The following is a 23,190-nucleotide window of genomic DNA, read 5'->3' as shown; positions in this document are numbered from 1 at the left end:
GTGGTATAAAGTCCACATGTTACATTGCTTTACATGTAGACTTTTCCCATGCACATTGTGTAGAGCAGCTTCAATGTCAGGTGGGGGTAGGAAGAAGGCAACAACTAGCTCTGTGTGTGTTTGTCGTACAGCCCTGCCCTGTTATTTGAAGGTTGTTGCCATTATTATTACAAAATAAAAATAAGAACTTGGGGGAAAGTGTTTCTTACCTTTGCCTCACAACAAATGACTAATCAGGGGGCATATTACAAATTACTGACTTGGCAAAATAAAGTAATAAACATGAAGAAAATGTAATGAAATGGTGATAGTATATCATGCTACCTGCATGCAAAGAAGACATTTGGTCTTTTATCTACAGTCTGACAATATATTTAGGATTTTGTAGTATATTTAGAACTGCTTTCAAAAGAGGTCTTCCTAATGATTACAATTTTTACAAGGACGTGGATAGCCTGTATCTATGCAACAGTGATGTAATCCATGAAAAGACTTAAGAGTGAGCACTGTTGGAAGCTGTAGATCAATGTCATTTCTGTCTTTCCTTACCACACTGTCATAATGTGTCATTTATAGCAGTCACATAAGTCAAGCCTGTATTAACTTCTGCCTCACTATCTAGAAATAAGTTTCTGACTTTGTATCCATGACATCAGCTGTAAATGTACACTGCAACCTGTAAGTCTTTGTTATTTTCTGTCATCTTTTCTTCAGTATACATATATTTTTTTAAATACACATATGATTTTCTTTCCATCACCACTTAGCAATTGCATCAATTTCCCAGTTCTTATTCTTTAGTTTGAAGGATCCCAGGGAGACTGCCATCCTGTTATTCATTTCAGAGTGCAATTTTGCTACCCCTCCTTGCACATCCATCATCCTGGAGTGGCATGGAGTCAATACGTAAAATTGCAGTGCAATATCTACCACTTAAGTGGTGTGGAACCTGCTGAACTGCAGCAGGAATCAGACAGACTGCTCACCAAACTAATGAGAAGAGTCAGCAGGATTTCAAGCCGTTGCTTCACCTAATGTTTCTTACTGCACCTGCTTGCTTACCTCCTGATTGCTCCAGGACCTACATTAACAGCATACCTAGTGTGCAGTCTGCAGTAACAGGGGGTATATTTTCCTCATACTGGATAATATACTGCATGTATCTTAGAAGGGCCATACTTCGGAAATCTACTGTTCAGCAGGTAATTTGTTTCTCAGAGTCTTTCAGTGCACATGTATAGGATCCAACAGCTGACTGTGTATAGCTGGCCACTGGAATTTGACTGCTCTTATTTAATTTACAATATATTAGCCATAATAGACCAACAGGATAAATGCATAGGTGACCAGATTTATTTCAAAGTCTTAGCTCCAGGTGCACATAAGCTGACAAGCAGAATATACATATATTTACAAATGTATACATATGTGTATCTAAATATATATATATATATATATATATATATATATATATATATATATATATATATATATATATATATATATATATATATAGTACAATAAAACTATCCAAGAGGTACTACTGAACACTATGTAAAATAAAAAACCTCTAACGAAGGAAGGAAAAAAAACTAGAAAAATAAATTTCTGATTTGAGCGCTTTCGTTCTTTATCAAACTTCATCAGAAATCTTTCAGCATTCAAATATGAGTGACTGAAAATTCTAAAGTAAACAGTCTAAAATACAAGAGAGAAAGTTCCGCCCACAATGTTGATGTCATATGCTATCGATTCCATTTGAGTAAACATTTTATGTTTACATTACCATTCAGTCCATGGGGTGAGTCAGCATTCAGCATGACTTGCCGCTGAAGTTCCTTAACCTAAAGCAAGTTATTACTATCACCAAAAGGCACAACTATTTCAAAAACAGAAAAATTAAAACATGAAAACTGGGAACACATAGAGCTTTGCTTGGCTAAAGCATTTTTAAAGTCAGAGATTCTAACAGCTCTGCAATGTTCCTTTATTCTGTCACTTAGCTTATGAATAGTCTTACCAATGTAACGATCCACAGTATGAGAAAATCACAATGTAAACAATACAAGTGGAAGCACAGCTGAATGCTTCTTTAAACTTTAGGGTAAAACTCCGTGCTGACAGAAAGAGCTGCTATTCCACTAAAATGTATTTACAGCAAATACAATGACCACATGAGAACATGCCTGCATTATTAGGATTCAACAAACTGTACCATTTTTTCTCAAATTCAAATAAAGATTTAAATGACATAGTTTTTTTTAAAACAAAATGAGGGGGTGGGACCCAAAGTTCTGCTAATTATTAATAATTAATTATTTATTTATTAATTATTAATGCTAACCAAGAACTTTGCAGAGCTTTGGGTCCCACCCCTCATTTTGTTTTAAAAAAACAATGTCATTTAAATCTTTATTTGAATCTAGCACAGTTTGTCGATTCCTAATAAAGCAGGCATGTTCTCATGTGGTCATTGTATTTGCTGTAAATACATTTTAGTTGAAGTTCAACTCTTTCTGTCAGCACGGAGTATTATCCTAAAGTTTAAAGAAGCATTCAGCTGTGCTTCCAGTTGTATTGTTTGCATTGCTTTTTGCTCATACTGTGGATCGTTCTGCATTGGTAAGACTATTCATAAGCTAAGTGACAGAATAAAGGAATATTGCAGAGCTATTAGAATCTCTGACTTTAAAAACGCTTTAGACAAACATAGCTCTGTGTGTTCCCAGTTTTCATGTTTTAAATTTTCTGTTCTAGAGAAAGTTGTTGTGCCTTTTAGTGACAGTAATAACTTGCTTGAGGTTAAGGAACTACAGTGGCAAGTCAGGCTGCATGCTGACTCGCCCCCTGAACTGAATGGTAATTTAAACATAAAATGTTAACTCAAATGGAATAGACAGCTCATGACATCAACATTGTGGACGGAGCTTCATCTCTTGTATTTTAGACTGTTAACTTTAGAATTTTCTCTCACTCATATTTAAATACTGAAAGATTTCTGATAAAGTCCGATAAATAAAAAACAAAAGCACTCAAATCGGAAATGTATTTTTCTAGTTCTTTTTCCTTCCTTCGTTAGAGTTTTTTTATATATATATATATATATATATATATATATATATATATATATATATATAGTGGATATAAAAAGATTGCACACCCCTTTTAAAATGCCATGTTTTCTGATTTAAAAAAATGAAACCAAATAAATAATTTCAAAACTTTTTCCACCTTTAATGTGACCTTTAACCTGTACAATTCAATTGAAAAACAAACAAATCTGTTAGGAAAAAAAATATAAAAAATAAAAAAACGTACAATACGCTGGTTGCATAAGTGTAAACACCCTTAAACTAATACTTTGTTGTGTGCGCACACCCTTAAACTAATACTTTGTTGAAGCACCTTTTGATTTAATTACAACATTCAGTCTTCTTCGGTAGGAGTCTATCACCGTGGCATATCTTGACTTAGCAATATTTGCCCACTCTTCCTTGCAAAAGTGATCCAAATCTGTCAGATTGTGAGAACATCTCTTGTGCACAGCCCTCTTGAGGTCACCCCACAGCTTTTCTATTGGATTTAGGTCTGGGATCTGACTGGGCCATTCCAAAACTTTAATTTTCTTTTGGTGAAGCCATTATTTTGTTGATTTGGATGTACGCTTGGGGTCATTGTCATGTTGAAACGTGAAATTCCTCTTCATCTTCAGCTTTCTAGCAGATGCCTGAAGGTTTTGGGCCAAAAGTGACTGGTATCTGGAACTGTTCATAATTCCCTCCACCTTGACTAAAGCCCCAATTCCAGCTGAAGAACAGCAATCCCCAGGCATGGTACTGCCACTACCATGCTTCACTGCGGGAATGGTGTTCTTTTGGTGATGCAAAATGTTTTTGAGCCAAATGTACCTTTGTGGCCAAAAAGTTCAACATTGGTCTTATCAGACCATAATACATTTTCCCACATGCTTTTGGGAGACTTCATGTATTGCTTTGCAAATTTTAGCCAGGCCTGGATGTTTTACTGTGTAAGAAAAGGCTTCCATCTTGCAACCCTACCTCATAGTCCAAACATATGGAGAATATGGGAGATTGCTGTCACATGTAGTACACAACCATTACTTGCCAGAAATTCCTGCAGCTCATTCAATGTTGCTGTAGGTCTCTTGGCAGCCTCTTTGACCAGTTTTTGTCTTGCCTTTTCATCTGTTTTGGAGGGACATCCAGTTCTTTGCAACGTCACTGTTGTCCCATATTTTTTCCACTTTTTGATGACTCCTTCACTGTTTTCCATGGTATATCCAATGCTGTGGAAATTTTTTTGTACCCTTCTCCTGACTGATACCTTTCAACAATGAGGTCCCTTTGATACTTTGTAAGCTCTCTGTGAACCATGGCTTTTGCTGTAGCAGGCAACTGAGTAAATGTCAAGAAAATCCTACTATGACAGCTAAACTTTATTTGGGGTTAATCAGAGTCTCTTTAATTGATGGCAGGTGTGTACCCAAGAAGATGAATGTTGTAATTAAATTAAAAGGTGCTTCAACAAACTATTAGTTTAAGGGTGTGCGCAGACAACAAAGTATTAGTTTAAGGGTGTGCATACTTATGCATCCAACGTATTGTACGTTTTTTATTTTTTATATTTTTTCCCCTAACAGATTTGTTTGTTTTTCAATTGAATTGTACAGGTTATAGGTCACATTAAAGGTGGGAAAAGATTTGAAATGATTTATTGTGGTCTCATAGTTTTATATCACAAAAACCTGACATTTTAACAGGGGTGTGTAAAGTTTTTACAACCACTGTATATATATATATATATATATATATATATATATATATGTGTGTGTATATATATATATATATATATATATATATATATATATGGTGTCTACTTTGAATGAGACGACTATGCTGAAAATTCACATATGCAAACTGAACACCTGTTCCCCCAATACCACTGACCAATTTCTAAACGTACTTCCACAAAATAAACAGAAACCATCCAATAATGTACAGTAAACATAACCTACACTGGAATCACAAGCTCCACTAACCCTTCTCACAAGTCTGCAAACCTTAAAGAAACATGACAACAGAAAACTACACTGAGTTCCATACCTGCACTATATTTTCTGTATAAAAAAACAGACAAGGCAAATCGATATACACTACAATACACAAACCCTAACTAATTCACAGCACAAATAAAAGTGATGTGCTAAATACCTAACTAGAATTGATTTCTAACATCATTTTAGCAGGGGAGAAGGCCCCCCTGCACCCCCCGGAAAATAAATATACCAACTCCGACATTGCACTACATTAGGGAAAAGGGCATTTTTACATCTACATAACTTATGCTGTGACAAACTCTATGGTTATATGAGCTTTTGCTCATTCAAAGTAGACCCATATATATATATATATATATATATATATATATATATATATATATATATAAGCTTTATGCCTGAATAATGGGCCAACTAAACCTGATGCTCAAGCTACAAATGAAAATGTCAGTCTTGGTTTTCATTCTTATGCTCAGTACAATGTAGGTCTGGCACTCTGGGATTGAATCCTGTATTAGGAAACAACAAGTGGCTACTATATTAATTTCAGAAATCAGTGAAGTGGAAGAGAGATAAAGTGAATCACTTTGCATCCATAAATTATGGTGTACTGTGATGGCAAATTTTGTTTTAACACCATACTAGAAAATCTGCTGGATTTAGTAATGGCCATTTCCAAGCAACTGATTTAATCTAATTTAGGAATATGTTTTTAGATACAGGCAGGTGATTCTTTGCACTTTTCTTTTTTTATCAGTGGTCAGATGAGATGGTCACCTCACATTCTCAGGACTTTCCCAGCCTCTACATTCAAAGGGAACTCAAGGAGAGTCTCTACAGCAAAATCGTTGAATACTTTGACAAAGGAAAGGTGAGTTAATTAAACATCAAAATGTTGCATAATGTTTTTGAAAAAGTCAGTTTAATTTTCCATTCAAAGTTTTATGTTCTATATGCATACACTCACACACATAAATACATATTTTAAACTTGCTTTAATGACCATAATACCTTACAGCACAGCAAACAGTGTTGAAACCCCACTACCCACAATCCAGTTTCACCATTTGGCATCTTCAGTATAAAATTTTTAGTGGTTATGTTATTTAGAAGCATATAAAAGTGTTACAATAACTACTGTAGATTTATATGCCTGCAAGAGTCATATCATTTGGTATTTTTTGGAAATGAATGAAGTAAATATAACATTTATTTTCAGACTTGTCATGTGAATAATTAAATTGTTATATACAATGTATTTGCATATGACACTTTAGATTGCACTGAAGACAGCAAATAGTGAAACCAGTTTGTGGGTAGTGTGATTCCATCATTGTTTACCATGCTGTTATGTATTATGGTTAGCAAACTAGTCTGAAAATCATTTGGAGTGCTGGGTTTGTTTTTTGGAAGATTTTATTGGTTTCTTATTAGTTTGCACATTCTCCCTGTGCCTCTGTGGGGTTCCTTCCACCTCCGAAAAATATTCTGTGTTTCCATCTCCAACTCATCAATAAATGGAGATGTGAGCAGCAGTGCAGATTCTACATGGTGCCCAATAGGGGGAAGAATTGTACAGACATACCACTTTGGGCATCTACTGTGGTGCACAGTATCTTCAAGATAGGAGAATACAGATCACAGACTGTGTGTTGACTAATGTCTCCAAATGGGTATTGGCATTTGCCGGTGATAAGTGGGTTGAGGACCTGGACTACTCTGACCTATACCAGGGACCCATGCTAATTGTGGGAGGTGTGTATGTGCCTCTATTAGTCAGTGTGTGACCACCATAAAGCCCAGCAGCCCAGGTCAATAAGCTACTGGCTGGATAGTGTCTAGCTGCCCAGCCTGGGTTACCTGGGACAGCTTTGTTGAGTAAAAGCTAAACTTAAAACTAATCAACCTGCCAAACATGAACTGAGAGTTGCTACACTTAATGTAGGTTCACTGCCAAGACACAACTTGGAAGTGGATGGCAAGATGATACTGAGGAGACTGGACTTCCTGTGTATCCAAAAGACAAGATGGAAGGGCAGTGCAGCAAAGCTTGGGGTCCAACCTCTACTACTCAGGAGGAAAACAGACTAGAAATGGTGTGGGAATTGTAGAGAGAGAGAGAGGCTTCAAAAGACAGTGAGGGATATCATCAGACTTGGTGACAGACAACTGCCAATCAGACTCCAGTATAATGATAGGGCAGTAATATAATCTCAGCATATGCCCCACAGCAGGGTTAAGATAATGAGGAAAATAGTGCATTCAGACAGTAGTTGCAGGACCTACTAGTTAAAGCAGGACAACATGAACTGGTGTTGATAATAGGTGACTTGAATGCACATATCGCGACAGACAGAGCAGGATACGAGGACTGCCTGGATCCACATGGGTGGGGCAACAGGAATAAAGGAGAAGCCATTGTAGACTTCTCTCTGTCAAATGACTTGATAGTAGCCAACACATGGTTCATAAAGAGAGACAGTCACAAGATCACATACAAGAGTAGTCAACATGCAACTCAGGTAGACTTCCTCCTAGTAAGGAAAAGGCACTGGGCTAGAATCAATGATTGCAAAGTCATCCCCAGTGAAACAGTCAGCCCACAGCATAAACCACTGGTTGCCACAATCATCTGCAAGCAGTGGTCAGAGAAGCCTCAAAGGTCAACAGAGACCAGGCTGAAGACCTGGAAGTTGACTGGAGAGAAAGTACAAAGGTTCAAGGAGCTACTCAGGGCTCTAGCACCCCAAGAACAGGAAGAAATAGGTGGAGTGGAAGAAGAATGGCAGCACCTCAAAACAGCATGTGTGCGGACTACAGAACAGAGCCAGGTATGGAAATAAGGTACATAAGGATTGCTGGTGGTGGAATGCAGAAGTCCAGGAAGTCATCAAAAGAAAGAAGGAGTGCAGGAAAAAGTGGGAGACAGAAAATATAGACCAGGCTAGGAAGGGATACTGGTTGGCTAACAAAGAAGTTAAGAAAGGTGTTGCAAAAGCAAACAGCAGGGCATTGGAGGCACTCTACCAGCTACTGGAAAGGGACTCAGTAGGTGGGACAAAGAAACTATATCAGGTTACAATGCAAAGGCAAAAAGGTAAAGAGGGTAGTAGGACACCCACCATAAGGGATGCCAGCAACTACCTGCTCACCAGTCCACAGGACATCAAAGGCAGATGGAAGGAGTATTTCTAGCAATAAAAGGAGTATTTCCAGCAGCTTTTGAATGAAGAAAATCCCACAGAAGCTATACTGCTCCAGACACAGCCGACAATGAAAGAAGAAGAGGAGCCCACTGTAGAAGAAGTTAGAATAGCACTAAGGAAAATGAAGTCAGGGAAAGCAGCAGGCTCAGATGAGGTCACATCAGATATGATAAAGATGCTGGATGCAATAGGGGAGAAATGGCTTTTGAGAGTATCATAGCAGTGTGGAGAGATGACTGGAGAATAAGCATACTCGTACCAGAGCACAAGAATAAAGGGGACATCCACAAGTGTGGGCAATACAGAGGCATCAAACTCCTGTCACATTGCATGAAAGTTCTGGAGAGGGTGATTGATAAATGGAGTAGATAGTAAGATGGGAGATGAGCAGTTTAGATTCAGATCAGACTGCAGCACAACTGTCCCGATGTTTTCACTGAGATACATCGTTGAGAAGAAGCTAGAGATGAGGAAAGAGTCCAACTGGGCATTCCTAGACTTGGAGAAAGCATGTGACAAGTTCCCAAGAAAGCTGATTTGGGCAGTACTGCGGTGGTTTGAAGTCCCAGAAACATTGGTAGAATTAGTGCAGGCTATGTACAAGGACCCAATGACTCAAGTACGAACAGTGTTCGGCCTCACAGAGGGGTTCCCAGTGGGAGTGGGAGTGCACCAGGGTTCATCTCTGAGCCCACTGCTGTTCATACTGGTGATGGACTACATTAGCAAACAGGTTGGAAGGGACAGATCAACCAAGTTCTGCATGTAAATGATGTGGCATTAAACACAGACTCTAAGCAAGAACTTCAGTAAAGGATAGGGGAATGGAATGCAAAACTGAAGGCACATGGGATGAAAATAAGCACAGATAAGACAGTGGTAATGGTAGCAAATTGGGGAAATCAGAAGAAGCTGAGGATTGAGATAGAAGGGCAAATAGTGGAACAGGTTAATAGCTTAATGTATCTGGGAGCGGTGGTTGAACAGAAGAGAAGTCTGAATGAAGAGATCAAAGCTAGAATCAGAGGGGCTGCAGCCAACTGACATGGAGTCTCAGGTGTAGTCTATGACAGAAGAATGCCAAAGAAGCTGAAAAGAAAGGTGTACAAGACAGTGGTGTGACCAGTACTACTGTATGGTGCATAAACCCGGGCAGTAAAGGCAGAACAGTTGAAGAAGCTAGAGGCGATGGAAATTAAGTGTCTGGAAAGGTCGTAGGATGCACACTGTGGGACAGGCGAAGAAATGAGGACATAGGAGCAGAAACTAAAGTAGCTCCAATTGCAGAAAAGATCAAAGAGAACAGGTTATGGTGATTCTGACACGTGCAGAAAATCACAAGACAATTTAGTATCGATGATTTGGAACAGACTGGAAGAAGGTAAGAGGAAACAAGGACATCCAGCAAAGAGGTGGATGGACTGTGTGAGAGAAGATCTGTGACAGTCAAGTATGAGTGTCGAAGAAGGTAGTAGTGTGGCAGTGAATCGAAAGAGATGGTGACAGTTAACACGTTACCCAGATCCCATGTAGAAAATGGGAAAAAGGGGTTGATGATCATGATGATGATGATGATGCATTGGTTACTCTGAATCTGTGCACCCATGTAGAGATTCTGCACATTTTTGGGGATATATATATATATATATATATATATATATATATATATATATATATATATATATATATATATATATATATATATATATATATACAGGTCCCTTCAAAAACCCATAACATCTAATTTCATAACATTGAGACCAGAACATCTAAAACCCAAAACATCTAAAACTCATAACATTGAATTTCATAAAATCTAACAGTACAAATCACGTGAAAATAACATCCCCTCCACATATAACAACATATAATGACACCAAACTACCAAACACACTTTTTATTAAGTTTCTGCAAAGGGGCTTGATACAGTGGGGTTAGTAAATTAACTTTTTCCCACTGTAGTGCGATCTTTGAGTTGGTATATTTAATTTACAGGGAGTGTTGTGGGGGAACCCTCACATGGTGGGTGCAGGGGGGATTGCCTCCCTGCAGAAACATAGTAAAAAGTGTGTTTGGTAGTTTGGTGTCATTGTATGTGGAGGGGATGTTATTTTCTTGTGATTTATAGTGTTAGATGTTATGAAATTTGATGTTATGGGTTTTATATGTTTTGGGTTTTAGATGTTCTGGTCTCAGTGTTATGAAATTTGATGTTATCGGTTTTAGATGTTTCAAAGTAGACCAATATATATATATATATATATATATATATATATATATATATATATATATATATATATATATATGTGTGTGTGTGTGTGTATACACACGTGTGCACTCACACATACACACACACACACACACACACACACACACACACACACACACACACACACACACACACATATATATATGAGTATGTACGTATGCACATACGTACATATACACATATGTACATATGCACACAAACAAATATATGTATGTATATATATATATATATATATATATATATATGTATATATATATATATATATATCTATATATATATATATATATATATATATATATATATATATTAGCAAATGATGCAGTCATGCAGTCAAACGTTCATTCTGTTGACTAAATGGCAACTTCTTTCATTTAGTTGAATGATAGTTTAATTGAAAAAGAATACAAAAAAGGAGAAAGATTGCATCCTGATAATCATTATGGAATACCTTCTTTTTCCCACTGCTGTGAAATTTCTGTGTTAATATATATAACGTTTCCCATATGGGTTCTTAGTCAAGTATTTGGCTAGCTGCCCTTGTAGACCATTTTAAGCCTAGTCAATTTCCCATCCAAAGTTCAAATCAGACCCTGTACTTTGAGGTTGGTGCAGGAAGGGCTTGTTCCACTGCAGTAACACTTAAAACAGGATATGCACAATCAAAATTAAATCATTTGCACTGCAATTTTTTTTGGTTAGGAGAAAATATTTGTTAGAAAAAGTGTTCGATTGTTTGAAGTCAATACATACACAAACACACACACTCTCACATATATGCAGATGTACACACATACACACACACACACACACACACACACACACACACACACAAACACACACAAAAACATAAACGTACAAAAACATTCAGACGCATACACAGAGTCTGGTAAATGATAATTTACATTCACATCTATAAAAGTAGGTTAATGCTGAGAAAGAGAAACAGAAATATTCAAGTCTAGAAATTAAGATAAACACATTATTTACAACACAATTCAGTAATGACTATTGTCACTATGTATAATATATGGAGGCCTGTGTATTGATTAAGAGGTAAGAAAAACATAGTAGGTCATAGAGGGGAAAAGATGGGGTATATTGGAAGAGTGGCTGTAGAAAGTATCTAACCAAAATTTTAAAAACATATTTATTTAGTTAACCTTGTTAACCTTGGTAGAATGCTGATATAAGGGGACCTATTTCAGGCTCAGCAAAGGTGCAAGTGCAACACAATCAAATGACAGATATTGCATTTGCACAGCATATTGCAACAAATGAATAATATCAGAGCAATACAAAAAGGAGAAGTTAATACTAAGGTTTGCAAACCAGTTCTGCAATACAACACAGTGCAATAAAAGGCACTCTGAACTTTAGAACAGGTATATATAAATATACAGATAGATATATAGATATATTTATAGGGTTCTACCTTAGATAAACGAAACACCACATCACCGACAAGACACGACAACACCGAAAACTTACATCACCGACAACATAAATAACCGACTCTGGAAACGCCAACATTGGTATGCTAATAGCGCCTCTCTCTCCTAACACGTTCCAGGTAATGTGGTAGGAGCGAGAGGCGCTATTAGCATACCAATGTCGGCATTTTCAGAGTCGGTTATTTACGTTGTCGGTGATGTAAGATTTCGGTGTTGTCGTGTCGGTTAACTGCTTGTCAGTGATGTGGTGTTTCGTTTATCTAAGGTAGAACCATTTATGGATATACACACAGAGAAGAGGATATATTCAGTTAGCATGTCTACAGATTGGGTAAAGGGTGTGTAAAGACATGAAAGCTAAAGACAAGATTTTTTTGTGTGTGTGAGGGAAATTGCTCAACATGCCTGCCTTGAAGAGCAGTAGGGCAGTAGGGACAAGGAAAGGATAGAAAAGAGGTTCAAGGCATCACAAAGGGCAGAAATATTAGGAGAAAAAGTGAAAGAGTGGGAGAAAAGGTGTTGAGAAAGATGTGAGCGAAATGGTAAAAGTCCAAGGTTCAAAAGAGTTTTTGAAAGGATGGGATGCTGAAATGAAAGGGAGAGGGGATGAAGATAACAGGGTTCTGTGAAGGATGTTAGGATGTCACTTTATTTAACTTACAGATGAAATCTGTCCTGGATTGGGAGAGGTGTTGGGTAACTAATTTGTCTCTCCACTCCAGTATTTAAGTTCCTAGTTCTGATATTTATTTATTTATTTATTTTATTTTATTTTACATTTGTTGACTGGGCTAGTCTAGCTAGATATAAGTCCATTTTTGGTAGCGGCCAAGGGAGAAAAGCTCCACACATTTCAAATAACATTTACATCTACAGAAGTACATATTTAGAATGCAAATACATTCGCCATAAAGAAAACAGAAATTTTAAGTGGTCACACATTTATAAAGTATATAAAAAAACTACAAAAATATTTGACTAGACTTAGTATAATTACTAATGAAGTTACAATTAAATGTTGAGAAAGAATAATAGATAAAAAAGTATAGTATAAATGTAGATAAGAAAGGAAGATAAAAGGAAAGTGAAATGGAGAAGCAGTTGAGTAATACATCTAGCAGTAACATATGTCACTTTTTTTAGAATACAGTAATAAGTAAGACTATGATGGAGAGGAAGAATAGTAGTTGTTAAGATGAAATTATTTCAGAGATGAGAAGGTAAGGTTGAATCAAGTAATAAGAGTAAGTTGGTCAGTCAGGTTTAGTACAGGGGCACATCCAATGTGTTTTGAGGAAGAGCTTAAGTTTGTTTTTAAACAGAGTAATAGAGGGAAGTGTGGAAAGTTCAGACGGAAGTAGGTCCCAGGTTTTTCCAACAGTATTAGAGAAGAGAGAGTCTCCAGCTCTATTGTTTGATTTATTGATATATACAAGAAGTTTTTGTGAAGATCTTAGGGACTTCAGGTTATTATAGGGGTGAATAAGGTTAGATAGGATGTGTGTTTTGGCAGGTTGATAAAGTATTTTATGGGTGATGGCCAGTTGATTAAATTTCAGCTGCTGCTGTAATTCAAGCCACCCTAGATTTTTTAGATTAATACAGAGGTGTGTTCTGAATGAGTTACCTGTGGCAAACCTGGCTATGCTATTGTAGGAGTTTTCTAGTTTCTTAAGGTTATTTTTGACAGATTGGTAAATATGGGTGAGGCATAAAGAAGGGTAGAGATTAGATGGGTGTGGGCTATAGTTATTCTAGTTGCAGGAGTGAGGAAGGGTTTGATCCTATAAAGAGAGCCTATTTTTTATTGCTAGTTTTCAAAATGTTGTTGATATGGGCGTCAAAGTTAAGGTTGTTGTCTATGGTAATACCTAGCAGTTTGGTAGTAAGATCTTGGGATATGAGTGTACCATTATTGGATGTTACAGTGAAGTCTATTGGGGGAGATTTACTGGTAGGTGTAAAAAGGAGAAGTTTAGTTTTTTTATGGTTTAATAGGAGACAGCGTTTTGTAAACCATAGTTCTACAGAGTTAAATACGTCTTGAGAAAGGGAGTGAAGTTCTGAGACAGATGTGGCTGAGCATATAAGTGTGGAGTCATCCGCGTAGTGTATACATGTAGCTTGGGGAACTACTTGGTGAAGGTCATTGATGAATATAGAAAACAGGAGAGGGCCCAGTATGGACCCTTGAGGGACACCAATATTAACAGGTAGATGGGTTGAAAGAATAGTGTTCCAGAGCACAGCTTGATGTCTGTTATTTAAGTAGGAATGGGACCATTTTATAGCTAGTGGGTCAAGAGACAGAGATTTGAGAATTTTTATGAGTATAGTGTGATTTACCATGTCAAAAGCCTTGGAAAGGTCAATGAAAAGTGCAGAGGAAAGCATGTTAAGGTTACTTTTTTGTTGATGGTATCAATAAAGGAAAGGAGGGCAGTAGTTGTGCTATGGGAAGGTCTGAACCCATGCTGGGAGTTAGAAAGCAGGTTATTATGGAGAAGGTGGTCTAGCAATTGCCTGTGGATACATATTTCCATGATCTTAGATAAGAAAGAAAGTAGGGCTATGGGGCGATAGTTGGAGTCTCCCCCCTTATGAAGGGGAATAATATGAGAGACTTTCCAAAGTTTGGGGATATATCCTTCAGTGATGGTTCTATTGATGAGAATGGAGATGGGGTAAGCAATATATTTTGCTGCTAACTAAGTATTCTGTGGGTAGTTGGTCAGCAGAAGGAGTGCATGGTTTCAGTTTTCGGATAAGGGTGAGAATAAATGCTGTTGAGACAGGTTGTAAGAGCAATTGGAGGTGGTAGGTTAGAGTCAGAATTAGATATAGTTACATTTTGAGGAGAGAGCTGACTGGCAAGAGTTTGAATTGCTTTGGTGAAAAAGGTATTAAAGGTATTAGCAGTTTGTTTAGGATTGTCCTTGTCAGTGCCTTGAGGGTTAGGTGTGATAGATTGACCAGGATGTAATAATTGATTAATACTTGACCAGAACTTTTGTGGTTTATTATGGTGGGTCTGCTGAGAACGTAGGTAATAGCTTTTTTTATTGGACAGTATAGCTTTTTTTTGCTTCATTTCTCAGTTGTTTGTAGTTTTGGAGGTCAACAGGGCTTTTAGTTAAGCGTGATTTATTCCAGTATTTATTTCTGAGATGGATTTTTTGGTTGGTTTCCTTAGTAAGCCATGGAGCAGATTTAGTTCTTATCCTGATAGAGCGGGTAGGAGCATGGCGGTTGAGTATGGCTAGGAAATTAGCATTAAAGTAATCAACAGCTTCATCTAGAGAAAGGTGTTTTAAGGGGGACCAATTACATGCTGTAAGTTAATTTAGGAATAGATCCAAGTTAAAGTTTTCCTTAGTTCTAATTGCACTAAATGTGGGTTGAATGGGTGGATTGGTTTTGAGCCTGATAATGTAGGTTAGTGAGTGGTCACTTATGTCATCAGGGAGGGTTCCAGAGTAATAAGTCTGGGGTTGATTATTAATGAGTATGCAATCTAAGGTGCTTTCTTTCTTATTAGTCTTGTTTATTCTCGTAGGGGAGGTAATAGTTTGGGTAAATCCATAGAGATTAATATGGCTAGTGGGGTAGTTGTTATTTCAACATTTCCAATCAATGTTAAAATCACCTAGGATTATGGTTTCTTGGGGAAGGTTTTGAGATAACCAACAAAGGATGTTTTCAATGGTAGTAATGTTATTACCTGGAGGAACATAGATGCCGATAATATAGATAGATTTGACTGGGTTTAGCTGAAGCTTGGTAATAAGTATCTCAGCATTAGAGTCTTGAGGAGGTTTTTGGTTAAAGATGGTAATTTGAAAATCAGATTTGAATAGAACGGCTACTCCACCACCTTTCTTGGCTACACGGTCAAGACGTAAGATGTTGTAACCAGGTGGTATAATTTCATTGTCTTTAGTTAGACAAATAATATCAAATGAGTAGAGTTCCAAAAGAGCATGGAATTGTGTTATTGTATTATTAATGCTACGTGTGTTGAGGTGAGCTATTAAGAGTGAGTTGGGAGGTTTTTTAAGTAGGTGAATGGCAGAGGGGTTTGGGTTAACGAGTTGAGTGGTGGTGGAGGTGTTTGGACCGGGGTTTGGGTGAATATCTCCATCCTTTCGGGAGAGGAGTAGTGTTAGATATCTAGTATTAGTATATTTACTGAGAAGAGATGGATATCTTCTGGTATTAGGGAAGTTATATCTAATGTGTGCTGTCCTATGGTATTTAGGTAGTAGATAGCTGGGTGTGGATGTAATGTTGAAATGGTCAGTGAGAGAGGCTAGTGTAGAAGAGGTAGATTGTTTAGTAGGGTATAGAATGTTTGCATATACAGAGTGCTCACGGGAGGTTAGCAGGTATGCTAGAGTTAAAGGAGGTAGAAGTGTGAGTATGAGTAATCTCTGTAAGTGGACAATGGTGAAGGGTTTATTCATTGACATGGTAGATATAAATTAAAACTATAGGTACAGAGGTAAAGTTGGTGTGGTCAGGAAAGGTAAAAGGGAAAGGTGGGAGAGATAGGAAGTTGTGGAAAAAAAGGTGGGAAAATAGAGAAGATTGTTTAATGGAAATGTGATTGTGATAGGTGGAATGGAGAAAGGGTGTGGTTTGATAGGTATAAGGGTAGGACCTCTGGGGGTGGGTGAGAATTGGAGGTATGGTAGGGGAGCAGAGTGAGCCCGCAGGGCGAACGGAGCGGGTTAGAGCAAGTAAAAAATGAGATCCCAGAGACAATCAGAAAGCTACAGATTGTAGAGGAGCTCTAGGTAATTCCAGGTGAGTGGGGAGTACTATTACAATAGTTAGTTAACAGGAGATAGTTGAGAGGGGAAAGGGAATATAGCTAACAGAGGGGGTAGTAATAGAAAAGAGGAGAAAAAAGAAGAGAAAATAATAAGTAATGAGGGATATAATTAACTAGAGAAGAGAATAAGGGATGTTAAGAAGCCAAGTTTAGGGTGCCACCTGGTGGACAACAGCTTGATTACAGCTAGTTGGCAAAGTAGAAATAAAGAAGAAAAAGTAAGTCAATTAATAGAACCAAGAAGAGAAGGGTTAATAGCTAGGGTGAGAGCTGGAACTGGCTGCTGGGAACCTGGCTCAGGAGGGAGACTTAAAACATACACTACTTGCTTTTATGTCATAAAGAACAATTCTGTACACAGTTTTGTCAGGGGGTCAAACATACTTTCTTTACTCCTTTGTAGGGAGGGACTTAGAGCACAGGACAAAGGTTTCTTAGGGATGCAGATGAGATGGTGGGACTTATTTGATGGGAGTCCTTATTGACCAGGCAGGTAGGTTCTGAAACTCTTAATACAGGGAGGAGGTTGAGAGCTATGAAGGTTAGAGAAAGAAAATAACAGTTAGGTGAATGGCCAGCAGTAATTTCAGAATAGAGCTTACACAGTTAAGGAAGAATGTAGACAATTACATTGTTAAAAAGCACCTTTAACACATACATTTACTTAAGTGGCAACAATGTACTCAGTAATACAACAGTAGCTAGGTCTAAAAAAAAAAACAAGATGAGGCCTTGTGTTTAGATGTTAGGTGTGTTTATACACTACTACAGAGAGACACAACCGATTTGTTTGGCCGAGGCAGGTAGTTTACATATATAAAATCATCAAAAGCCAGTTATGTACTTAGTCATGCTGAGCAGCTCAGAAAAAAAATGATTATTAGGTGTGTCTTAAAAGGATGATGACAGTAATAAACAGTAAAGCAACAAAGTACAGGTGAAGACTATTCAAACCAAGCCCTTCAGCTATCACACTAAACAGCCAGCGCACACAATTAATTGTGCTATAATAGGAAAGGCAGCATACAATTGTACCCTAAATACCACGTTTAGTCTAACCCTACCAAGTCTCCTTGTGATACACTTTCAAAAGAGGGCAGGCTAGATTACAGTGGCGTGGGTACTGACAAAATAAAGTTAAAGACAATACCAACAAAGATTTAAGTGGATTCAGTCCAAACTATCATTTAACTGTAGTTTTAAGCTGGGATCTAGCTATGGTCTCAGGGTGCCGCTCTAAGGAAAAGAGTAAGCACAATCAAAATAGTAGGGTTCTTTAACAAGAGGTGGGAGAACAGATGAGCTTCAGCATGCTCTCTCATGTACGGGCAGTCCAGCTGAATCTATAACTGTCCATCAGCTTCACCCAGGATGTAGTACTTATAGGATAAAGGATAAATGGTAACAAAATTACACGAGCGCTGTTGTTAGAAATTGCGCTCTCATGTACAATTGGTCTAGCTGATCAATTATCCCACCGTCAGCTGGGCTCAGTAATTGTAATTGTTATGAGGAAATAAAAATGGTAACAGCCTCGATAACAACAAGAGCTCCGAGTAGTACTAGGCTCTCACTTAATCACTGTCTTTGCTGATACGAAATGAAACATTAAAACAGCTACTCCAGTATTAATCCTGAACTAAGGACACATACTTGGGTCCAAATTAGGTAGTGAGAGCAAAGTAAAAGTAAATAGGTTCACTATTCTCATTCCTACTCTAACATGTGCAAATTATCAATAGGTAGTTCCTCTAGAGCATACGCTGAACAAATAAAGCTAAAATATGCGGCAGCTAATAATGCATTCGCCGCAATTAAAAAACAAATCAATTTAAAGTGAGGATACTTGACTTAACGTCTTTCAACGCTCTCATGAGCAAGTTAGTTAGTTGTAATTCTCTGGAGCTAGCGCGGGACTCTAACGCTAAAACAGTACTGCTAGGACTACTGCATACATAGTAAGGATGGAAGGTGTGGTTGAAACCCACGAGGAGGCACTATGCTTAATGATCTGATTTGTAGGCTGTAACTTTTTAGGATGATATTATAGGTTCATAGGTTTATACTAGGCTATCTGCCCTAAGGCATTTATAAGCCTAGCCCAAATTTTTGTGGCTTACGCCACCCCTTACATGAAAAAATACTGTGCCCATTAGTTTGTTGTGCCTCTGTCCAGCAGTGACACAGAGATGATTCCCAGGATAAACCTACGATCTCCCATCCACAGGTCAAGGTTTCTCTTGAACAGAGCCAGCGAGGTGCTCTGCCTCACATGCACCGGGATTTTATTCCACAGCATAGGGAGTCTCTGAGTGATAAATCTATCCCTCCAGCACGTCCTATTTATATCTGTGCTAAGGTTTAAGTCGCTTGCTCTAGTGGTTTTGGTGGATTTGGATTTTTTGAGGTGGAGCATGTCCATTAATTCCGGGTTGGACATGGCCTTGTATGTCAGGCACATGTCACCTCTGAGCAGATGGTATGCAACTGAATAGAGCTGGAGTTTCTTCAATCTGGCAGCATATGACAGATTTTGGAGTCCCTTTATCCTTTTGGTGAGGAACTTTGGGGTCTCTCCAATTGCTGCAGATGTCGGGTGAGATACATCCCGAATGGGGCATTGTACTCGATCATTGGTCTGATAAGTGAAGAGTACAGGGGAACAATGACCTCACTAGATCTGGATGTGAATCCCTTCATGATCAGGTGGGCAATGTAGAAGGTCTTTCTAACCACTTTAGCAACGTGAGTGTCAAAAGAAAGGCCACTGTCAACCTGGGTCCCCAGGTCCCTGATAACCTCTTCTGTGCTTAGTGGATTGCCACCTATATGGTAGCTTGGGGTTACCTTGTTTTTCCCAAAGGGTATGACTATACATTTTTTGGCGTTTAACTTCTAATTAGAGCTATTTTATTAGAGCTCTTTAACTTCTAATACAAAAAGCAAAGGCTAGCATTCAATAATTACTTTGATAAACAAGTGAAAAATAAGCAGTATACAGCAGTTGAAACAAAACAGAACTTACATTGCAGTGACCCGCTGGGACATGGGACACGCAGCAGCCAGGGCAGGATGCGGGATACTAAAGATGGCGCCACGCAAGGTTACCCAACTATAAGCTTTTGGGAAGGAAGTGAGGTGAGAAGAAGAGGGGATAGAGCAGGTAAGGGAAAGGAGTCTAGGGAGGGGCAACAGACCTAGACAGGTGAGCTAGTATAGGTGAATATTCAGTAGCATGACATAAGAAACAATAGTAGAAGGAAGACGTGCAGGGGCACAGGCACAATAGTAGAAGGAAGGAGAGCAGGGGTGCAGTCAAAACATTAGTCAGATAGAAGCATTAAGGGAGGAAGAAAAAAGTGTAAGGCAAGTTAGATAAGAGGGAAGTGGTAGTAGTTTGTAGAGCAAGTAAAAATTGAGATCCCAGAGACAATCAGAAAGCTACAGATTGTAGAGGAGCTCTAGGTAATTCCAGGTGAGTGGGGAGTACTATTACAATAGTTAGTTAACAGGAGATAGTTGAGAGGGGAAAGGGAATATAGCTAACAGAGGGGGTAGTAATAGAAAAGAGGAGAAAAAAGAAGAGAAAATAATAAGTAATGAGGGATATAATTAACTAGAGAAGAGAATAAGGGATGTTAAGAAGCCAAGTTTAGGGTGCCACCTGGTGGACAACAGCTTGATTACAGCTAGTTGGCAAAGTAGAAATGAAGAAAAAGTAAGTCAATTAATAGAACCAAGAAGAGAAGGGTTAATAGCTAGGGTGAGAGCTGGAACTGGCTGCTGGGAACCTGGCTCAGGAGGGAGACTTAAAACATACACTACTTGCTTTTATATAATTCTGTACACAGTTTTGTCAGGGGTTCAAACGTACTTTCTTTACCCCTTTGTAGGGAGGGACTTAGAACACAGGACAAAGGTTTCTTAGGGATGCAGATGAGATGGTGGGACTTATTTGATGGGAGTCCTTATTGACAAGGCAGGTAGGTTCTCAAATTCTTAATGCAGGGACTTGGTTGAGAGCTATGAAGGTTAGAGAAAGAAAATAACAGTTAGGTGAATGGCCAGCAGTAATTTCAGAATAGAGCTTACACAGTTAAGGAAGAATGTAGACAATTACATTGTTAAAAAGCACCTTTAACACATACATTTACTTAAGTGGCAACAATGTACTCAGTAATGCAACAGTAGCTAGGTCTAAAAAAAAAACAAGATGAGGCCTTGTGTTTAGATGTTAGGTGTATTTATACACTACTACAGAGAGACACAACCGATTTGTTTGGCAGAGGCAGGTAGTTTAAATATATAAAATCATCAAAAGCCAGTTATGTACTCAGTCCTGCTGAGCCACTCAAAAAAAATTATTAGTAGGTATTAGGTGTGTCTTAAGAGGATGATGACAGTAATAAACAGTAAAGCAACAAAGTACAGGTGAAGCCTATTCAAACCAAGCCCTTCAGCTATCACACTAAACAGGCAATGCACACAATTAATTGTGTTATAATAGGAAAGGCAGCATACAATTGTACCCTAAATACCACGTTTAGTCTAACCCTACCAAGTCTCCTTGCGATTCACTTTCAAAAGAGGGCAAGAGATTACAGTGGCGTGGGTATTGACAAAATAAAATTAAAGACAATACCAACAAAGATTTAAGTAGATTCAGTCCAAACTATTATTTAACTGTAGTTTTAAGCTGGGATCTAGCTATGTTTTCAGGGTGCCGCTCTAAGGAAAAGAGTAAGCACAATCGAAATAGTAGGGTTTTTTAACAAGAGGTGGGAGAACAGATGCGCTTCAGCAGGGAGAAGGGAAATTAAAGTAACACAAGCATTGCTCTCTCATGTACGGGCAGTCCAGCTGAATCTATAACTGTCCATCAGCTTAACCTAGGATATAGTACTTATAGGATAAAGGATAAATGATAACAAACACGAGCGCTGTTGTTAGAAATTGCGCTCTCACGTACAATCGGTCTAGCTGATCAATTATCCCACCGTCAGCTGGGCTCAGTAATTGTAATTGTTATGGGGAAATAAAAATGGTAACAGACTCGATAACAACAAGGGCTGCGAGTAGTACTAGGCTCTCACTTAATCACTGTCTTTGCTGATACGAAATGAAACATTAAAACAGCTACTCCAGTATTAATCCTGAACTAAGGACACATACTTGGGTCCGAATTGGGTAGTGAGAGCAAAGTAAAAGTAAATAGGTTCACTATTCTCATTCCTACTCTAACATGTGCAAATTATCAATAGGTAGTTCCTCTAGAGCATACGCTGAACAAATAAAGCTAAAATATGCGGCAGCTAATAATGCATTCGCCGCAATTAAAAAACAAATCAATTTAAAGTGAGGATACTTGACTTAACGTCTTTCAACGCTCTCATGAGCAAGTTAGTTAGTTGTAATTCTCTGGAGCTAGCGCGGGACTCTAACGCAAAAACAGTACTGCTAGGACTACTGCATAAATAGTAAGGATGGAAGGCGTGGTTGAAACCCATGAGGAGGCACTATGCTTAATGATCTGATTTGTAGGCTGTAACTTTTCAGGATGATATTAGAGCTCTTTAACTTCTAATACAAAAAGCATAGGCTAGCATTCAATAATTACTTTGATAAATAAGTGAAAAATAAGCATTATACAGCAGTTGAAACTTACATTGCAATGACCCGCTGGGACATGGGACACGCAGCAGCCAGGGCAGGATGCAGGATACTAAAGATGGCGCCACGCAAGGTTACCCAACTATAAGCTTTTGGGAAGGAAGTGAGGTGAGAAGAAGAGGGGATAGAGCAGGTAAGGGAAAGGAGTCTAGGGAGGGGCAACAGACCTAGACAGGTGAGCTAGTATAGGTGAATATTCAGTAGCATGACATAAGAAACAATAGTAGAAGGAAGACGTGCAGGGGCACAGGCACAATAGTAGAAGGAAGGAGAGCAGGGGTGCAGTCAAAACATTAGTCAGATAGAAGCATTAAGGGAGGAAGAAAAAAGTGTAAGGCAAGTTAGATAAGAGGGAAGAGGTAGTAGTTTGTAGAGAAAGTAAAAAATGAGATCCCAGAGACAATCAGAAAGCTACAGATTGTAGAGGAGCTCTAGGTAATTCCAGGTGAGTGGGGAGTACTATTACAATAGTTAGTTAACAGGAGATAGTTGAGAGGGGAAAGGGAATATAGCTAACAGAGGGGGTAGTAATAGAAAAGAGGAGAAAAAAGAAGAGAAAATGTAAGTAATGAGGGATATAATTAACTAGAGAAGAGAATAAGGGATGTTAAGAAGCCAAGTTTAGGGTGCCACCTGGTGGACAACAGCTTGATTACATTTAGTTGGCAAAGTAGAAATAAAGG

At 38.3% G+C, this 23,190-nt stretch overlaps 1 protein-coding gene across 1 annotated transcript in view; it reads left to right on the top strand.

Annotated features, from left to right (window-relative positions):
* The window catches only part of LOC122795737 (dedicator of cytokinesis protein 1-like), a 2,411,902-nt gene that overhangs the window by 1,318,539 nt on the left and 1,070,173 nt on the right, over positions 1-23,190 (top strand). The window contains exon 9 of the mRNA XM_044064047.1: positions 5,835-5,948. Within this exon, the coding sequence (XP_043919982.1) occupies positions 5,835-5,948 (114 nt within the window). The remainder of the gene's footprint in view (positions 1-5,834; positions 5,949-23,190) is intronic.

This window comes from Protopterus annectens, chromosome 2.part2 (assembly GCF_019279795.1).
Source record: "Protopterus annectens isolate FY-2018-M chromosome 2.part2, PAN1.0, whole genome shotgun sequence".
Lineage (NCBI taxonomy): Eukaryota > Metazoa > Chordata > Ceratodontiformes > Protopteridae > Protopterus > Protopterus annectens.
This window is presented reverse-complemented; position numbering and strand designations above follow the sequence as displayed.